This window comes from Arachis hypogaea, chromosome 12 (genome assembly GCF_003086295.3).
Source record: "Arachis hypogaea cultivar Tifrunner chromosome 12, arahy.Tifrunner.gnm2.J5K5, whole genome shotgun sequence".
Lineage (NCBI taxonomy): Eukaryota > Viridiplantae > Streptophyta > Magnoliopsida > Fabales > Fabaceae > Arachis > Arachis hypogaea.
Genome location: NC_092047.1, coordinates 68914573 through 68935259, shown reverse-complemented (window position 1 = coordinate 68935259; position 20687 = coordinate 68914573). Strand labels below are relative to the sequence as shown.

Genomic DNA, 20687 nt, shown 5'->3' with positions numbered 1-20687 from the left:
GTACTCGAAAGATTCAAACGCTGACATTTTGGTACCTCACTATTGTTATTGACAAAATAGTCCTTAAAAGGTTTTAAAATTTGACAAGCGTACCCACAAGTTTACCGGAGCACATTTCCGGCAAGCACAGTGCTGATGTGGCCACCGTATTTTGGTGACTTGGCAAACCACCCCCAAAGTTTCCTTCCCAACGCACGCTCCCTCCCCTTCCCTCTCCCCACTGTCGCAGCCCCCATCCCCAACGCACACTTCTCCCTAATCGCAGTCCCCACCACATCACAAGCCCCTCCCCAACGTATACTTTCCCTTCCTCCCTCAACACCACCATTCACAACAACAACAACTTTAACATCAACAGCAACAACAACCTCCACCACTCTCTCTCTCTCTCCACCACTCCCCCTTCCCCAACGCACACTCCCCTCTCCCTCCCTCAACACCATCATTCACAGCAACAACAACCTCAACATCAACAAAGTTGCCCCAAATCATGAATTGTCCCAAATTTTTAGGTTAAATTATCATTCAAAAAGATTAATCACAATAAAACTCAGAAACAAATTCATATACAATAATCAAAATAAAATAAAATAAAATAAAATAAAATACAGACACCACCAAAGCAAGAATAGAAGAAGAACACCAGACACAGAGGGGGCAGGACACGATAGAGCCAAGATGGAACTCAGACAGAGGAGGCATGGCAACGACTGGGGCTAGTAGCAAGCAGATACAAGCAGTGAAGGCGACAGCGGTGAAGGCATGCAGACAACGCAATGCTACGAAGGAGACACTGACGGACGCAGAAGACCCGACGACGAGATGGCGACAGTGCGGTGTCGATGACACTGGCTTTGTAAGACTGAGAAGGTTGAGCTCTATTGCTGTTTTGGGGGAGAGTGAGTTGAGAGTGTGAGACACTGTGTTAGAAAGGAGATTAGAATTCAAAGAGGTAAGGAAAGGGGATTAGGGTTTAGAAGGGGAAATTTTGGACTGAGGAGGGGGGAAGTGCATTGGAGATGGGGAATTAGGGTTAGAGAGGGGGAGGGAAGAATTAGGGTTGGGGAAGGGGGAGAATGCATTCAAGAAGGGGAAGGGGGGAGTGCATTAGGGAGGGGGAAGGAGAAGGAGAAGAATTAGGGTTAGAGAGGGGGGAGAAAATGATTAGGGTTGGGGAGGGGGGAGAATGCATTCAGGAAGGGGAAGGGGGGAATGCGTTGGGGAGGGGGAAGGAGAAGGAGAAGAATTAGGGTTTGGAGGGAGGTATTTGCCATGTCATCAAAACGCAGTGGCCATGTCAGCACTGTGCTTGCCGGAAATGTGTTCCGGTGAACTCATGGATACGCTTGTCAAATTTTAAAATCTTTTAAAGACTATTTTGTCAATAACAATAGTGAGGTATCAAAATGTCAGCGTTTGAATCTTTCGAGTACTGATTTGGTCATTACCTCTAGTAATATATAAAATCAAACTCGAATCTACGAATAAAAAAAAAAATACAGATTTCATCCATCCAAAGGAAATAAAATAAAATTCATAACCACTAGATGATAAATTTAATGTGTTATAAGAAATTAAAGCACTCTTAAAATTCACAAGGAATCGTACATGCAAGGGTCAACTATGTCTATCTATATATATATTTTATTTACTCTTTTTCTTTTCCGAGTGTTCCTTTTCCATTCTTTCAAACAAACTCCCATCATAAACAGCTCGAACAATTTCTTTATGCAGTAAACCATCCTCATTGCAAAGAACGTACAGGATTTTCCACTCTGTGTAACTAGCAAGCCTGATAAGCATCAAATGGTAGCATGTTAATTAAGATTCGCTAAATATAAAATTGACATTGATATAGGGACAAGCATATTAATATTAAATATTTCCCACGTGCGTTTGGTTGAAACTTTAATTTTTAGTCCTCAAAATTTTAAAACGTTTTCCGTTTACTTTTAACATTTTTTAAGGATGTTCATTTTATCCCTTCATTATTGAATTACTTTTTCTTAACCCATACACACACCACCATTGTAGCTGCCCACATGGTGGTGGCCTAGTGGATAAATGGACGAGATATCCAGATAGGCAAATTTGAAAGGAAAAAACAAACTATTATTAGATTCAATAATGCTAATATACACTAAAAATAAGTTATTAAATTAGCCACTAATATAAAATATAAACTAAAATATAAAATACACATTAAAATAAATTAAATAACATATATTTATAGATAAATTTATAATAATTAATTTGATTATTAATTTTTGATATGTACGTAATATTTTTGTATTAAATTATAATAACTTTAACTGAAAACCAGAGAAGTACAATTGAAACTCTATAAAAACACTATAACAAAATTGGATCTTTTTTTTTTGGTGACTAACAAAATTGGATCTTTGATCGGATGTTAAGTACACTTAGTGCCATGTTCTCTCCATATTAAAAACATTTGAACACCTACCTAAGATGTGTGATAATCTTTGAAATACCTAATTTAATCTTTGTAAAAAAAGAATTCAGGCACTAGAATGGAAGTCATAATAAAATTTAGAAGTTATAAAATTTAATTTTAGAAAAGCATAAGAGTCTGAATGCTTTTAAAATATTTTGTCTTAAACTCAATAATTTTGCATCGGTGGTGAGTATGATGATGAAGATAGGTGACTTACCATCCTTTATGATCCTTAGGAACTCTGTTTGCCTTTAGCATCCCCATCAATTCATCAGATGTTAAAGCATTTGGGTGCTTCCGGGCATACTTTGTGAAAATTTCTTCGAATTTTGAAGGAACAAACCTAAATGCATATACAAGCTAGTAGAGTAAGAAAATAAAATTGTGTTTACATTTTGTTCTAAAATTATTCATGTACCTGGAAATTCTAAGATTTTTTTTTCTTATTAAGAAAAATAAAAAAAGAGGCAAAAAAACATAACATAAAATCAGTTTATTAAATTATGGTTGTTATACCTAGAGACTAAAAACACACACTAGAAGTATTTAATTAAGCCTTAGTTTGGTAAAATTTTTTGAAGAGGTGTTTGTACTTTAAAAGTTCAAGTTTTTCATTTTGTGTTTGGTAAATAAAAAAGACCATGTACTTGTGCTTGTAACTTTTAAAAAATCGGGATACTTTTGAAAGCACCTAAAATAGAAATTTTCAAAGTTGATTTCTGCTTTTCAAACTTTAAAAGTTTAATATAACCTTATATGTTAACTAATTTTTAAGTTTAATGTTTGTATTTATGTCTATTATAGTATTTTTAAATTTTAAAAACTATTTTACCAAACACAATTTTTATTGCTTATGTTATTGAAAATTATTTTTAATTTGATTTACTAAACATAAATGCTACAACTTTTAAAAAACTATTTTTTAAAAATTAACTTTTGTAAGCTATTTTTAAAAAATAAAAGTTTTACCAGCCTAATTAAATCGATAGTAAAATCTCAAACAATTTGTTAGGTGAAAAAGCTACCTTCCTTCGGAATCATAAACACCAGAGTCACTACCATGTTTTGCTCTTTGGATATTTTTAACTTCTATTGGTAGCCAAATAGAAAGAGCCTTGCCCTACACAGCATCATAAGAATTGTCATTAACCAGATGAATCATGTTATATGTTAGTACAAAAAAGTACATATTTCTAACAATCATTAATTAAAAAAAAAGATGTATACAATTTATTTATTTGTAATTTTATTTACACACAAAAAATTAACTATATATATATATATATATATATATATTATAATTTTAGTATGTGTGTAATATTTTTATTTTCTATAAAAAAAAGAAAAGTATATGGAACTAAAATGTGACCTGCCAAAAAATAAACAAAACCGTTTAATTAAAATCACTTTTTGAATAATATGTTTTTTTGGTGACTTAAAAGAAAATAAACAAAAACTAAGAAAGAAAAAAAAAAACAAGAAACTGCTTAAGAAAGGCAGTCCCGCTGAATACTACTCTCAAACTCCTTCCAAGGCAATGGAAGCTCCACTTGGGGAGAAATAGTCCTCATTGCAGTCTTTGCTATGATGTCTGAAAACCGCTATTGAGATCATGGAACACAAACCAAAACCTAATTTTTTATAGAACTCAAACACATTTTGACTGATTTTTGCCTGATATGTTTTTGGTTCCTTAGTTGTTCTCTAAAAAAAAGTGAGGGAAAGAAATCAGTTACCGAGCGAGTTTTTCGACTAAGGCCAAGATTGATAAAAATAGCGCTAAAAGCAGACAATAAAATCCCACAGCCGATTGCACGAAATCCTGCAAAAATAAAAGTATCCAATAATAAATGACAAATATTTTTAAAACTAATCAAATAAATAAAGTTCAGTTTCAGACTTTCAACACTAATTATTGTTATATTTATTTATTTCCTTATTTATTATTTTAAAATCATTTTTTAAGTATCATGATTGACTAAGCTACCCAGCTGAAGATATATAATTATATTATATTAAGATAAAATAATAATCATCCATTAGCTGTTATATAGAAATTTATATTTGGTAGACAACAAAGAAAAAAGAAAGAAATTTATATTTGGTATTATAAAAAAATTAATTATATTGTCATAAAAAGTTGGATAATTCTGTTATAATAAATTTAATTATTTTATCATAAAAAAGTTTATTATTATTTTAGTAGAAATTAGATGATTGTATCAACCTTGGTAAGTCTCCCATGGGTAAATGATGCCGTCATGGTTCCTATCAAAGAATGCAACATGCTTTTGCAGAACATTTTCATCATGTACTTTTGCCGTCTCTTTTACTTTCCCTGTGAGACAGAGGAAGCACCATAACAAACGAATTAGATGAAACAGAAAACAAGTTTACATTCTTATAAACTGTGAACCACACAAAAAGAGTTGAGAGAAGGATGACGATTGAATGGTAACATGTTATAGGCGTTTCTACGAATTGAATCAATAATCTTAAGATTACACAAACAATTTAGCTGTTGCTCCAAAACTTCCCTTTTATATATGTATATATGAACAAAAATATAAACTGTAGAATAGTGATAGAAGAATATTTTATTTACATAAAAATTGATAAATCCACATCAATTTATCATTGTCCTAATTTTTTTTTCTGTATTTTCTATACATTTTCATTATGTATCAGACTAGAAACCGTTTAAGTTCACTTTACTCGTATGAAAATCAGTGACGGTTGTGCTTCAAAGTTAAGTGTATATAACTTGTGTTCGTTACTCAAAAAGTTGTGAACTATTTATTTCACACGTCTTGTGCAAATATTGGACGGACTTGTGGAAATAATAGGGGGAAAATATCCTGTACACACGGCAGTAACAGAATTTGGTTTTGAAAGGCGATAAACAAACGAAATTGGTAGAATGAAAACGAACTTCAACATCCAAATCTAAAACAAGAGATAGGGTGGTTTGGAAACTTTAGAAGTAATTTTTTTTAACTTTTGACTTATAAAAAGTAGTAGTATTAATGTGTGCAATTTTCAAAACCAAATTGCAACTTTTTAAGAAGCTATTTTGAAACTTATAAAGAAGTTAAAAAAATGACTTTTTTCATAATACTTCTACTTTTCATCACATTTTTATAAAATAAGTACTTCTAGAGTTAAAAATTCAAACACAAAATAACTTATTTATAAATTATTTTTAACAGAATTATTTATTATTTAAATTATTTTATCAAAAAAAGCTTAATTAAGTTGGTTACTAAACGGCCATAATCAAGGAGGGGGATAAAGGGAAGATAACGATAACCACATAAATAATTACCACGTGGCGTGTTCTTGGACATCATATTAGAGTCTCTATCAACGTGGGGGAGTGCGAGCCGGCAACGGTAAAAAAAAAAGAGTTTATTTATAAAAAATTTAAAATTTTAATATATTTATTTTATATTTATTAAATAAAAAATATTTAAATTTTTTGTTAATAATAAATTCATTATGTGTCTTAAAAAAATATATTAACTAAATTAAAAAAAAATAACAAATATTGAATTAAATATAAAATAAATAAAAAATTTTAATCACTTTAATTTTTGTAAAGACAAAATTGTATCAGAGTGATAAAATTAAAGAAAATAAAAAAAATAAAGAATAATATTACAAAATTTTAAAATTATTTTAGTTATTTTAAATTATAAATTTTTAATTTTAAATTCTAAATTACAAATTATAAAAAAATTAATTAATATGAAGTAATTAAAAATTAATTAATCTTATGATTATATTTTTCTTTGACCGAAGACCAACAAAGAAACCGACAAAAACAAGAGAAACCGTACTTAATTAAATTGAAGGAAAAAATAAAAAAAATAATTTTAATACGTTGATGGTGTAAGTAGTTTTAAATATTTATTTAATTACGTAATATTATATTAATAAAAATAATTATTTTTAGTTATATAAATAATTATTTAAAAAATAAATATAATTATATTTTTATATTTTCACTGTATTAAAATTAAACTAAAAAAATAATAAACATAAAGGATTGGGATAGTGCGAGTAGAGGGCAACTTCAAATATATGTTTCCGCCCTCGATTTAAGCTTTCACATCCTCACCCCTATGTGTAAGAAATCTGATTAACCGGCTATGGCCTGGTTGAATAAAGCTTCTAAAAGAATTAGAAAGTTTCATATACTTAAAACTGAGACATAAAATTACGGTTAAAAAACTAAATACTTATCACGTTAACTAATTTGATTACTGTTAAACCAAAATAGTTTTAACCTGAACAATTTTAAAAATAGAATATTACAAGCAATAATAATACAGTATACAGATTAAATACCCTCTTGGCTATTCTTGTTGCTGAATTCTGCTGAAGGAAAGGAGGTAGCCATGATTGTTTGTTTGATGGATCAGGTACCGGAGAGAGAAAGGGCACTTTATTGCAGTGAATGATGATGATGATAAGGCAAGAGAATTGAAGGAATGGCAGAGAAGCAAAGTGTGGCTATGGATGGAAGAAGTGCTTTACTTAAGGGTTATGGATCGGATTCCTTGTGATTAAAGGTGAAGTAGTAGTATGTAGTAATACTATTCCGTGGGAGGCGATTCCTGACGTAATATGTCTGCTTTAATTTGTTAATGTTTTGTGATGAATGACTTCAAGATTCCCACGGTTCTTGCTTTCATGGCTGGTGTGAAACGTGAACGCATGTGTACAAGCAATTTAACTTTATGTCTGCGTATATATTCATATATATGGACTTTGTGTCTTTGGATTACAATTTACTAACCGGGAATTTTTATAAAATTGATTGTATAAGATTAATAAGATTATTTAGATTATACTATTTAAAATTAATTTTAAATAAAAAATTACTACAAGAGACATCAATTTAAATAATTTTTTTATATACATGCAAAATTAGAATACTAACAAAAATAATATAAAAAATATTAATCATATAAATAAAATAAATACAATAAAAAATATAAATATAAAAAAAAGTACTATAAATTTTATAATGTCAAATAAAAAAAAATATTCTATAATTTTTTTAGTACTGTTATTACTCTTTAATTTAATATTATTTTAGACTATAAATTTTCTTTATTTATGACTCTATTGTTACTTATAATTAGTTTTTTATTTATTTGTCTTTTTTATAGAATCATAATTCATATTATACAAAATTTTGATAATAAACGTAATATATAATAATTACAATTATAAATTTACAAAGTCAGAATAAAAAATAAAAAAATAATACAAATTAAAAATAGAGTACATCAAAGAATAGAAAAAAAAAATCATATAAATAAAAAATAATAAAAATTCTATAAAACCAACAACATATATTATATGAATAAAAAAATTACAATAAAAAGTAAATAAAATTCACATGAATAAAATCAAATAAAAAAATAAAAAATTTCATACACAACATAAATACAATGCAGTAAAGGATAAAAAAAATTCATATGAACAAAAAATAATAAAGTATCATAAAATTAATAAAATACCTGAAAAATTAGAACACTGAAAAAAATTCAACAACATTTGTCATATGAATAATAGAAATACAATAAAATAAATAAAAAATTATATGAACAAAGCCAAATAAAAATAAAAAAAGACTTCATAAAAATATACATATAAAGAATAGTATAGTCACCAAAAAAAAAATATAAAGAATAGTATAATAAATGATAAAAAATATTGATATAAAAGCATAACATGAGAAATTAGAATACTACACAAATAATATAAAAATATTTATCATATAAGTAAAAAAATTACAATAAAAAACATAAAAATTAAAATATGAAAGAGAATACTAAAAATAATAAAGAAAATTAAAATATTCATTTTGCTAGTGATTGAAACAAATCTGAAAATGAAAAACTATGAAGAACTACAAAGAACTATAATAGTTACTGGTATCTTTTTTATAGAAGAAAAATCAAGTGCTTGGGAAACAAGCAACTTCCACCATCATTGCAGAAAATCATTCAACTTTTCGGAAGGATTGTGCATCATCAACAAGAAAAGCATAAAAGCCAAGGAGGATTATGAAGGACTAAGCAAGAGGATACCAAAAGGTTGTATCGTTGCTTAACTGTTTATGCCTTGAAGTGCTTTATTTGAAAGTCTAATTGTACCCTCTCTCTGAGTTGTTTACCCCTTTTCTGCATTTTGTCTTCTGTTTTTCCTAATTTTCAAAATAAATGTTCTAGTATAAGTGTCTGTTTCATTTTCATCTACTTAAAAGATGTGTCTTGTGCCCCTTTTGATTCAATAAGAGAAAATGTTGAAATAGAAGCGAAATTGTCCAATTTGATAGGAATAAGATTAAAGTTCAGTGGTGGTAATCGTTTGATTAGTTGATAAACTCAATAATAAAAGTTGCAAGGGAGAATATTTCTTTCAAGTATAGACTTAGTTGTTGCTATGGACCTTCAATTAATAAATATCCTTAGAAAAAAAAAGAAGAGCAAAAAAGAAAGAAAGAAAAGCCAAGAATTGGCAACAAAAATGAAAGAAACAAATAAGAAAGCTAGACACCAATAACTTGGACCTTAGGACACATGCCTGTGGTGTCTTTGTATTAGGATCTGCTTGGATAATTAGGTTCTGAGGAGTACTTTAAAACTTGGTAACTTGGATTAACTAATCCGGGATTATCAACCGAAAATCCACTATCAAGAGAAACCTAATTACAAGACATTTAGTAACCCAAAGAGGTGTTGGACATCAATGTTCTTAAGAAGAATTGTGAGTCAAGTGTCTGTAATGAAGAGATGTCAAGTAAAATTGAGCCAAAGAGCTGCTGCAACACTTGACACTTAGCTACAATTTAGAAATAAGTTTCTGAAGCAAAAGAAAGAAAGAAAAATCTAACAAGGATCAATAAAGAATAAGGTTTTATAGCAGAAACTTTAGTTAATACTCAAAGAGACATTTCACATTTGGAAGTTGATAATAATTGAGCTGCATTCTGTCTGCATAAAACCCCATGAACCAAATTCAATCACCTGCTAATAAGGACATATATGCTTATCTGTTTTCATTTTTTCTCATGGTTTTGTACTTGCTTGGGGACAAGCAAGATTTAAGTTTGGTGTTGTGATGACAAGTCATCTTATGCTAGTTTTACTAGCAATTTTCATTTGTTTTCATTAGGTTTCATACACTTTCTTGCACAATAAGTAAGTAATTGGAGTGGAATTTCATGTTTATCTTGATTCAATCAAACATTATTAATTTTATACAAAATCATGAGATTTATGTAAGAATTAGGTGATTATTATGAATGATGCAAAACCTTATGATTTTGGTGAGACTTTGATTGCATGTTTGGTTGATTTCAGGTGAAAAAATGAAGAGAAAAAGGGACAGTGCAGAGTAACGCTGCGTTCAAATAAAGAACGCTACGCTCTCTAGCGACGCGCACGCGTGCATGATGCGTACGTGTGGATGTAATTGGCGCTCGTTTGCAAAGAGAGTGCTACGTTACCTAAATGAGCGCCTGCGACAAAATTTAAATTTGGAATTGAAGTTTTGCAACCGACGCGCACGCGTCGATGGAGCATCTGGGATGAAGCACGCAAACGCGTGGGTGGCGCGGAAGCTTGGTATTGACATTTTGCCACCCACGCGCACGCGCAGAGGATGCGCACGCGTGGGGAGCGTTCATGGCGCGAACGTAGCGCTTGTTTAACAAACGCTACCAGGGACGTGCACGCGTGAATGGTGCGCGCACGCGTATGTTACGCCTACGCGTCGGTGAATGAGCGTTACGCTCACTTTCAGAACGCTACGTTCCCCTGGAAGCTGCAACCAAGTACCCATCTCTGACCCACTTCATCAAAGACCAAAAAGCCCACTCCTAGTACTTGATGACTGAAGTGGAAAGTGTATAAATAGATGAGAATTTGATTTCATTAGGATCCTTTTATCCTTTTTTTTAACCTCTTTTTACCTTCTTTTTATTTTTCCTTTTTAGTTCTGTTTTAGGAGTTCTGAGATCTGATTTTATTGACTTTCTATTTTTCTTTCTGTTCTTCATCTTCTGCATTTTTTTTCTTTTGGTACTAGAGCAATGATGAACTAAACCCCAATTTCATTAGGGGGAGGAGCTCTATTGTAATTACAATGAATCAATGAAATTCTTCTTCTTCTCAATTCAATTGTGTAGCTATTGGGTATCTTCTGTTTTGATTTTGAGTTATTCATTCCGGAAGGGGGTTTAATTCAGTGAATGCTTGTGTGAGCCTCAGAAGAGGAATCACTTGCATTAGAATTTGAGCTCTATCCTTCACTACTATCTTGATCAACACTATTCGGGAGGAATTGAGATCCTGAGAGTTAGTGTGGCATATGGATGAGAGATATGCACTTAACCTCTTCTCATGACAATTAGATCAAGGAATTGGCAAGATTGATTGTGATTTGAGAGATTGGATTGCCAAGAAATTGGGATCCAATCAATTTCAATCCACCATAGATCTACCAAATGATTGAGAAAGGAGTTGAGACAAATTTGATTCATGAAGGATTACAGTATCTCCAATCCCTGATGAATCACTTTATTTGAATTTTCTTCACCTCAGAGTTTCTGATTTGCTGCAGTTTACATTCTGTTTTGATTCCTAGTACCCAAATCCCTTTATTATTCATGCAATTTAAGTTCCTGGCAATTTAGATTCTGCAATTTAAATTTCTTACACTTTAAGTTTCAGTTATTTACCTTTCTTGCAATTTAAGTTTCAGCTCTTTTACTTTCTTGCACTTTAAATTTCAGCCATTTAAAGCTTCCTGCAGTTTATCTTTATGTCAATTTACATTCCGCCTTCTAGCTTTCTCACAATTTACTTTCTGTTAATCAAATTTCACTCAAATCATCAACTGTCTGCTTAACTAAATTCATCACCCAACTAAAATTGCTCAATCCATCAATCCCTGTGGGATCGACCTCACTTTTGTGAGTTTTACTACTTGATGCGACCCGATACACTTGCCGGTTAGTTTGTGTGGAATCGATTTTCCTTCATCATATAATTGTGGTCCAAAAATGATAAAATTTTAGTAAATTGAGGATTAGATTAAAATCTTACAAATAGATTGGATAAATGTTTAGAACTAAATCCAAGTCAAGAACTGATTTTACCGGATTCAAGTACATTCGAGGAGAACAAACTAAAGGGAGCAACAAGTACAAGGATTTTCGTGGTTAGAAACCATTTATAGCCAGGCCCATTAAGGATAAAGGCCCATCAAGGATGACCTCTTCCACTTATCCGACCTCTTAAGAAGTTGAACACGACAAAGAGGTCCAACCTTACTTATCTAAATAAGTAACTACCTCTTCCAAATCTCTCATACTATCTCTATCTCATATAAGGAGATGATCGTAACATACTCCCAAAATAAAAGGTACGATTGTCCACCAATAAATGTGGAACTACTAAAAAAGGTGGTTATCTATTCTACTATAAATACACTGACACCTCTCAAATATATTCAAATCCCAATCAACTAAAAACCTACTTAAAACCCTTGCTAACTTAAACATCGAAATCTCTTACAGGTACCATCCCCACCTCCTCATGAGGAATTCGGACGGCAACATCTCAACTCCAGTACAAGTCGGACGATGCCCCTAAAAAAGCCTTGACCTTACGTTCAGGCCCAAAAACAACCCAATTTCAAATAACAATCGTAATAAAAACATTAGGTGTTTACTCGATTTGGGAGGTGTTATTTCCAAATTTTCTTGAGCATTTTGGAATGTTCCAAGCTTGCTTGTCGTGTTTGTGCAACTGTTTAAAAGAGCATAATCACTACTAACGGTTTGTTATGTAATGATCCGCCACTCTCATAGTGTGGAGCTATATATATAGTAAAAACAATATATAGTAACAAATCCCTTGGTACATATTTCAGAGTAAAACAACTAATCGAAAGTAATTTCAAGATAAGACATGAAACAAGCCATGTTTGATTAGAACGGTCTTGCAGCTTCTTCCAGCATCTTCTTCACTCTAGTCAACTTCTGGATCTCCCTTAGCGCCTAAAATCAATGAGATATTGAGAATTACAATACTAATCAACCAAAACATAGCAGCATTAAGTCAATTTGGATAGTTTAAAAATGGTGGCGAACACTAATTCGGTAGCGGTGGCATCAGAATAAAATCACGGCGGTTGTGAAGAAGCATAATATCCAACCATGACCATTTTGTCAAAACATTCATACACTTTCAAACAAGACAGGAGACTTTCTTTCTTCTGGGTAGGCATGGCAAAAATTCTCGGTGGGGCGGGTATCCACGGGGATTTACCCGCTGGAACGGATATGGGGATGATTTTTTACCCGTAGAGACGGACCCGTAGAGGTCCCCGCCCCATAGGTGACCCGTTAAATCTCTGTATATATAAAAAGCCTAAAATACCCTTATATATATAACATATATGCAATTAACCCTAGCCGTCATTCCCCCAATTGAAATCTTGCTTCAGACTCTTCACCCTCAGCCAGTCAGCCTCTCCTCTGTGTCCTCTCATGACGCACGCCGCTCACCGCCGACCGCCACCTCCCAGCCCCTCACCACCACCTCCCACTCCCTCAGTCCCTCATCGCCACTTGTCGAGGTCATGGTCACGCTCACCGCAGCAGGGAGTGCGTCTTCGCGTCGAAGCCTCTTTGCGTCGGAGCCTCTTCGCGTTGGAGCCTCGCCGTGTCTTCGCCGGTCGTCGCGTCTTCGCCAGTCGTCGCGGGTAAATCTCCAGTCTTCACTGTTCTTCGTTGGTCTACACGTCTTCTCCGTCAGGTAAGTCATTTTTTACTTTGATTTTTTGAAACATTTGTTATAATTTCTGGAGTTAGGGTAATTATATTATATATATTTGATGCTGATTCTGATTTCTATGATTTTTATGCTGATTATATTTTTATTTTGATTCTTTTTTATGCTGATTCTGATTTCTATGATTTTTATGCTAATTTAATTTCTGATTCTGATTTTTATGAGTTCTATGCTAATCGTAGTTTTTGATTCTGATTCTTTCTTATCTGATTCTAATTTCTATGAGTTCTATTCTAATTATACTTTTTTATTCTGATTCTTTGTTAGTTACAGCAACAGTGTTATAACCCATTATTGTGGATTTATGTGATTTTGATTCTTTCTTAGTTACACAATAGCAGTGTTACAGTAGCATTGTTATCTAAAACGGAAGAAATTGGAGTGCATTGAGCTGACAAGTGGCAATGAGGGACTGAGGGGGTGGGAGGTGGTGGTGAGGGGCTGGGAGGTGGCGGTCGGCGGTGAGCGGCGTGCGTCATGAATGGACACAGAGGAGAGGCTGACTAGCTGAGGGTGAAGAGTCTGAAGTAAGATTTCAATTGGGAGAATGACGGCTAGGGTTAAATATATATATGTTATATATATATATAAGGGTATTTTAGACTTTTTATATATACGGGGATTTAACAGGTCCCCACGGGACGGGGACCTCTATCCCTGCCCCTGTCCCGTTTATTATATGGGGCCCTGTCCCCTGTCCCCTGTCCCGGCGGGTAAAAAATCATCCCCATATCCGTCCTGGCGTGTAAATCCCCGTAGATACCCGCCCCACCGGGGATTTTTGCCATGCCTAGATCTATTTTGTCGGCTGCATAATCTTTCAAGCATCGTTTTGGTATTATAGGTACAACTGTGCTTCAAATTAATTTTGTATTCTTTAACCAGAGTAAAAGTCATTTTGCACTTCAAAAGATATGATTTTGACAAAATGAATCAATCTAAAGTAAAATAACTAAATGTTTGGTTCATTTTGTCCATTAGAGCATATCTTCGGAGGTTATTTTGTCATTTACATTCTTTAGCGTTCATTTTGTCAAAATTGTAATCTTTCGAGATGCAAAATGGATATTTGCTCCTTTAACGAAAAGGTTAACCTCTAATGTCATCTCTTCGATTGTAATGTCATCAAAATTATCACACCCCAACCTAGAAGCAACTTCTGCAAAAACATAGAAGCCATCAATATTGGAGACAAACTTCATAAACCATATATCAGTTCTTCAACACCTCTCTCTCTGCTGGGAGAATAATCAAAATACTACCAACCAGGAAGGTTGCTACGTACTTTGAACTGAAATAATTGCATCAGCTGTAGCATATCCATCCCTGTATTTGTTGTATAGTGCAGCTAGTTGATCTGTTACCTATATGGTTCGTGAAAACAATAAGATTTACTGAAAGTTTTAGCTTGTAAAGTTAAGAGTAATGAATCAACCTCAGGGTAAGATCCTGATGATGATGCTTCACATACATCCCTAGCCATGATGTCTAGCGGAACATCTATCCACAAGGAAATCCCGTGTCTCAGAAGTGCCCTATGTCAAGGTAACAGCAAGGGGAAAAATGAAAAAATAGCTTTTTGACAGAATAAACAAGAACAAGATTAGTCGAACATGGGGAAGGCATACAACAAAGCTACATTTGGTTTCAATTCCAGGACGGTGGGGATAGGACAAAATTGTGTCTAAATCATATTTGGTTATAATAGACAAAGCTTAACATCAGAATATTTTGAAAGGTAAAGTGGAAAAATATTTAAAATGAAACGAAGGCATGTTGGGAATACAATTTTATTAATCAGTTCCTCCCTCTCAATCCCAATCTTTCACATGGTGGTGGTCTCGTTGAACACATTTTTCTCCCTCTCTATCCCATGTCCTGGTAATAGAACTCAAATTTTTGAATTATAATTGTATTTATTTTTAGATTTTGAGTTATGTTCTCCCACTTTTCATGAAATTTTATTTGATTCTAGACTTTGTCCGCAAATTGTGATAATTTATAAATTATATGAATTTTGCCTTTATTTTAAAAGTATTTGGTCTTAATATCCAACTAGTACCACTAACATGGTTTTGTTTACATTAAATACATACACATAGTTAAGATAAGATGCATTACAAGGGGCTACAATGATCGAATTGGAGCAAATTTGGAGTCATTAAAAGGAGAACTCAAACTCTAAAACTTTCATTTTGATTCTTGATTGCTAATTGCTAGTTTAGACTTGACGAAAAAATCAAGAGATTATAATTATAGAGAATTGATTTATGCATGCCCTGTGTTTGATGAAATGTCAAGTTGAGAATAAGCTATCCAACCAATAAGAATCCTCATGATAGAATTTCCAATTCTTGAACTATCTTTAACTTTATTTTCTTTTCAATCTTACTTAAAATTTTCTTATATTTTCTTGCACAAAATCAAACACCTTTTTAAATCCAACAACTACAATACACCCTTACTTCAAGAGACGACCCGAGTTACATTATGATTACATAAACTGTGATATAATTTAGTTTAAGAGCTAGTGCGACCAAATGTCTTTTATCCCTACATGTCATGGTCCCCACTATCCTTTGACAATAACCAAATACAGCCTATAGCCTTCTCCCATGATGCCATTGCACCCAACTAAGAATCATGTTTGTACTTAAGCCCATTTATACTTAAATCCCTTTTGGTGATTGACATATTTTTAAATATTCAAGTAAAACAAACTCCAAACTCCAGCAAAAACATTAAAGGACAAAAAAAAAAAAAAATCTGGCCAGGAATTAGAAATCCATACAGATTAGTTGAACTTTGAACTGCACCGTTGCCAGCACAAACTACTAGTCGGCCCATAGATGACAATTGCTTCAACACTTCAGTCTGAGCCATTTGACATGTCAATATAAGTACCTCATATTCTGATTGAACAACTCTGGACCATTTGACATGTGAATCATAAGTAACTTATATTCAAACTTATCAACTTAGAAGTCAGAAGCGGATTTTAGGATGCATGTAAACCTTGTTAATTTCAAGAGTTAGCTTTGTTAAGGGACACAATGTTCTGATGCATGGATCACTAACAATAGAAACTTGGTAACAGTTTATCAGGTATCCAATTAGACGCACGTAACCTTTAAACAAGTCTAATACAATCACCTCAGATTCATGTAAGGCCATTTCATCTTTCTCTCTAAAGGATTTTGCAGCAGGTGCACCACCAACAGCTTCTTCAACCAAACTATCACTGAATAGAGTAAATAAAATATCAAGTTTAGGTAACATTCTGGAGCTATGTTTAATTCTTTAAAACTTTTATCAGAAAGTAGAAAGATACCTGTCAAAATAATAATATCGTAACATATCAGCTAGCATCTTTCCTAAACTGGTTTTCAGGGAATTTTGCATGCCTTTATCAAATAGTAAACACACAAAGTTAATGGCGTCATAATAAGCAACAAACTTTCAAAGCAATTAATTGCATTATAAGCCATTCTTACCAACCAGAAAAATAGAAGTCCCTTTTAGCTCGGGGGATACATCTGCTGCTTGTTTCTGAATCAAAACTTTGTTAAAATGTGTATATCCATCCACAACAAAGGGGAAAAAAAAAGAGTACTTTCAAGTTTAAGCCAGTAGAAAATTTCCTATATACCAGTATTTTATGAAGCTGATCCCAACTAGTGGGATAAGAACAGATTGATGAATTGGAATGACAGAGGGGGTTGAGAGCAATCACAGGGAATGGAAACGGGGGATTGTATGAAATGAATCAACACAATTACAGAAGCTATAGACATTGTAAGAAATATCAGCTAACATAAAACTTGCCTACTACCACTAACCAGTGCTCAACAAATTCCTAACAAAACTTCAACAACTGGTGCTGAGTTGGCATTGTTAAATAACAGAGAAAAGGAAACTGGGATGAAGTTAAATAAGTTATATTTACATCAAAATGATTTTTCAATGTAAGATTCACATCCTAGGAAGGTGAAAACATTCCACGAACTACATGCCCCTTAAGAGGAAGTGTTAACATAAGAAGAAGTGTATCAGGATATGAGGGTGCGAGAGTAGAATATTGTAATAGGATGAAATTAATGGAATCAGCTTTTGAGACGCATAGCTGCTCCGATTACTCAATCCCTCTTATCTTCTATATAGCAGGCTAATCCCTTTCCTTCAACCCTATTCCATCACCAGTATCTGATAGAGAGAATCTGCTTTCATAACTCATGCAATTTTGTTATTTCTTTCACACAAGTTTTTATGATCAATAAATTTCTTTTTTTTTTTTTCAAGTCAGCTCTAGTTCGTACTGAATTCAACAAGAATGAATATGATCTCACCTTCACTGCAAGAGATGAATCCACAGCACCCACCTTACTCCCTGTAGCTAAGGAAGCATCCAAAAAATAGGAGAAGAATAATGCCGCATTAGCACATTAGCTCCCAACAAACAAGATCCATTCTACCACTTATTCAGAGAAATAGTATATATGCACCACTTTTATGCACACTGAGCATGAAAGAATTATCGTATTTTAGTCTTGTTAATCATTATCCCTAACTAATTAAACCTAATATGCTTGAAAATGTGCCACAGTATAGCAGTGTGAGATTCTTTAGCATCTTATAAAACTGTTGAAGCACTTACTCCCTATGGAGTATTGACATTGACACGGACACCAATACAATACAATAGAACACAGGCAGACACACCAAAATTTTCAAACAACCAATATTAGTTTTTTGAATCCTATTAACACTATATCTAAGTCATGTTTGAAGTGTAGGGAATTTTAAAGAGAAATAACTAATTGGTTAAATAAGGTGTCATACGAGTGTCTGTTAGACCCTGACAACTGTCGAAGACACGGGCATGTTGCTCATCTGGTGTGTCCATGCTACATAGCTTGATCCAAACAGCGTTCTTTTACCTTTTTTTCATAATTAACAAACTCTTGACCCTCCAAGAGGGAAGAAATACTAATTAGAGTACAATCTCCAAACTCAAAAACTAAAACAGCCATATCAGTGCTTTCCAAAACTCAAAACTGAAAAGGACTCTACATAAATAACAACATTCTGGAAGAACACAAACAATTAGCACAAAATCGGTCACTTGTATAAAATACATGTTAGAATATAAAATTCATATTGAAATGAGTTAAACAAGTCATCTATTTATGAACAAACTTTTGGTTGCTGATTTTTGGTGCGCCCGTAGAATTTTTGCATAAATAAATTTTGAGACAAATAAAGAAACAGATAAAAACATCCACTGACTTTCATCAAAAATCGGAATATATTGAATACATAAATAAAAATCCTCTCCTAGAAAAACCCTTTGGGACACAAACTTTATCTAACGCCAAAAATCACATACATGAGACAAATGTAAGAGCATATAAATGGATGCAAATTAAAAGTTGAGGAATTTCATTAATCGAAACTGGGAAGATTACCATCGGGATTTGCGCAATTGAGGGAAGGTGGGCCGCGGGTGGAATAATAAAGAAAAGGAGGCGAAGCTCGAAGTGGGAGGCAGCTTTTGTGGGCGTGATGTGAGAAGGTTTGGTGAGAAGAAACTGCTGATAAAAGATGAGAATGAAGTGGTAAAGAGAGTGTGGTGTTCATGTGGGTAACAAGACTGTTGCTAGCCTTCTCCATTCAACACCACAATCTCGTTGGTCGACGGCACGACTGCAGGCAGCCCGAACTTTCTCCCTTATCCTTTCTGTTTTTAATTTTTATTTTGGTGGAAACTCAAGTCGACGATGGTTAGGAGCTGTTATTTGACTAAATTTCGGCTATTAATTCCACGTAAAGTTTACTGGATCTGAATTTTCACCTTTTAATTTTCATTTTGGGTGCGAGACTAGGTTCAACTACTGTTTGCCTAGACAGCACCATAGACTACCGGTCATTAGATCATTATTCAATCAGTGAAGCTGATTCGATTATAATTAAATAATTATATAAAATTTATTTTTTAAATAATTTTATAATAAATTAATTTATTTTTTAATTTATTAATTAATTAGTATTTATTATATTATTTAAATATATATTAAAAAATATTAATATTAATAAATATTATATAATTATTAATAACAAAAATATATTATAATTAATAAAAACTTTTTATTTATCTTTTTTAATTTATAGATATTTAACAAAATTTAATATTTATTTTAATAATTATATATAATTAAATAATAATTAATTTAAAAAAATAAATATAAAATAAAAAATTAAATTAATATAAACACTATCCATTAATATGACTAAAAAATTAATATATAAAATTATTAATTAGAATATGTCTAACAGATTGTAATATATTTATAAAAAGGCACCATATTATATAAAGATTAAACTTGGCCTAATGGTTGAAGGCTCTCTTATATATTGAAGGTCCTAAGTTCGATCATCGGTTTAGATCGAGTTTGACCGGTTCGTTTGCTTATCTGGTTAGAATGTTAATTTAGACTGGTGTAAAGTTTGGTTTACCCGTTTTCAATTGAACTGACTGGTTCGGTCCGAATTTGATAACTATGGATAACATTATTTTTTTCCTACGATTTTAAAAAGAGTTAATAGTCAAAATCGTCCCTAAAAGATATCTTGATCTCCATTTTCGTCACCGAAAGATAAAATTCGTCCCCGAAAGATAATCAACCTGATCACATTCGTCCTTCCGTCATCTCTTTTGTTGAGGTGGCTAACGTTCGCTGACGTATCCCATTAACTGCCAGCGTGGCAGACGCCAAGTAGTACCCTTTTGTTGTTGACAAGATAATAAGTATGTTAGAACAATTCAAATCAGTCTCTAAGTGGATGAACCCTACTCCCAAATTCAATCATAAATAAGTTGTCGTCAACACTTAGATAGCCATATACTTGGGTAGAACCTGAAATTCTTGGTTCGTTGCGAGGATGGAGATAGGAAATGGAGGTCGTCGTGGTGGTTTGTCGTATCCATCGCACGACAGTCATGGTTCCAGGGCTTCAATGCGAATGAGGAGGAAGACTTATGACGAATCATATTTCTATGGGTTGAAGACCATGATTAAAAAATCTAGGACAGCAGAGAACCTAGATAGATTGTTCCATGCATGTCAAAGGTATCGAGTAAGTGGTGTTGAAAAAAGGTTAAATGTTTTCCATCTTGTTCTCTGTTGTTGGGTGTTTTTTCATTTTTTTTGTTTTCTGCTTTTGAAAATTGCAGAAGGGCAGTCACTGCTATTACTTTAAGTGGGTTGATGATGATGACTATCAAGGAGTGGTTGTAGGTGGTACAAAAAAAGATACAGAAACTGATTTAGAGGTTGAAAATGCCTATGATGAAT

General features: G+C 32.8%; 2 protein-coding genes and 1 long non-coding RNA gene across 3 annotated transcripts; 1 reads left to right on the top strand and 2 right to left on the bottom strand.

Moving 5' to 3' along the window:
• Positions 1-1503: 1503 nt before the first annotated feature.
• Positions 1504-7194, bottom strand: LOC112727479 (probable peroxygenase 4). Its single transcript, XM_025777228.3, has 6 exons — positions 6809-7194; positions 4686-4796; positions 4195-4280; positions 3484-3578; positions 2676-2801; positions 1504-1792 (listed from the first exon to the last, which is right to left on the bottom strand). Exons 1-6 carry the CDS (start codon positions 6858-6860, stop codon positions 1645-1647), a joined length of 618 nt encoding a protein of 205 aa, XP_025633013.1. The 5' UTR covers positions 6861-7194; the 3' UTR covers positions 1504-1644.
• A 5125-nt stretch (positions 7195-12319) lies between these two features.
• On the bottom strand, positions 12320-19236 carry LOC112727477 (probable inactive shikimate kinase like 1, chloroplastic). Its single transcript, XM_025777222.3, has 10 exons — positions 18801-19236; positions 17682-17728; positions 16830-16884; positions 16667-16739; positions 16489-16576; positions 16127-16209; positions 14771-14870; positions 14621-14699; positions 14430-14494; positions 12320-12539 (listed from the first exon to the last, which is right to left on the bottom strand). Exons 1-10 carry the CDS (start codon positions 19003-19005, stop codon positions 12471-12473), a joined length of 864 nt encoding a protein of 287 aa, XP_025633007.1. The 5' UTR covers positions 19006-19236; the 3' UTR covers positions 12320-12470.
• Positions 13085-14201, top strand: LOC112727478 (uncharacterized). The gene is made up of 2 exons (XR_011868573.1): positions 13085-13299; positions 13663-14201. It is a non-coding gene; the product is annotated as an uncharacterized lncRNA (long non-coding RNA).
• Positions 19237-20687: the final 1451 nt, after the last annotated feature.

What these genes read in the sequence shown, in the direction of transcription:
- LOC112727479 (XM_025777228.3), bottom strand. Translation starts at nt 6,860, where the DNA reads ATGGCTACCTCCTTTCCTTCAGCAGAATTCAGCAACAAGAATAGCCAA. An exon ending in CAACAAGAATAGCCAAGAGG is followed by an intron (nt 4,797 to 6,808) that starts GTATTTAATCTG and finishes TCTGTCTCACAG; the next exon opens with GGAAAGTAAAAGAGACGGCA. An exon ending in TTAGTCGAAAAACTCGCTCG is followed by an intron (nt 3,579 to 4,194) that starts GTAACTGATTTC and finishes GATGCTGTGTAG; the next exon opens with GGCAAGGCTCTTTCTATTTG.
- LOC112727477 (XM_025777222.3), bottom strand. Translation starts at nt 19,005, where the DNA reads ATGGAGAAGGCTAGCAACAGTCTTGTTACCCACATGAACACCACACTC. An exon ending in GACTTCTATTTTTCTGGTTG is followed by an intron (nt 16,740 to 16,829) that starts GTAAGAATGGCT and finishes TATTTGATAAAG; the next exon opens with GCATGCAAAATTCCCTGAAA. An exon ending in TCGAAGAGATGACATTAGAG is followed by an intron (nt 12,540 to 14,429) that starts GTTAACCTTTTC and finishes CATTGATTTTAG; the next exon opens with GCGCTAAGGGAGATCCAGAA.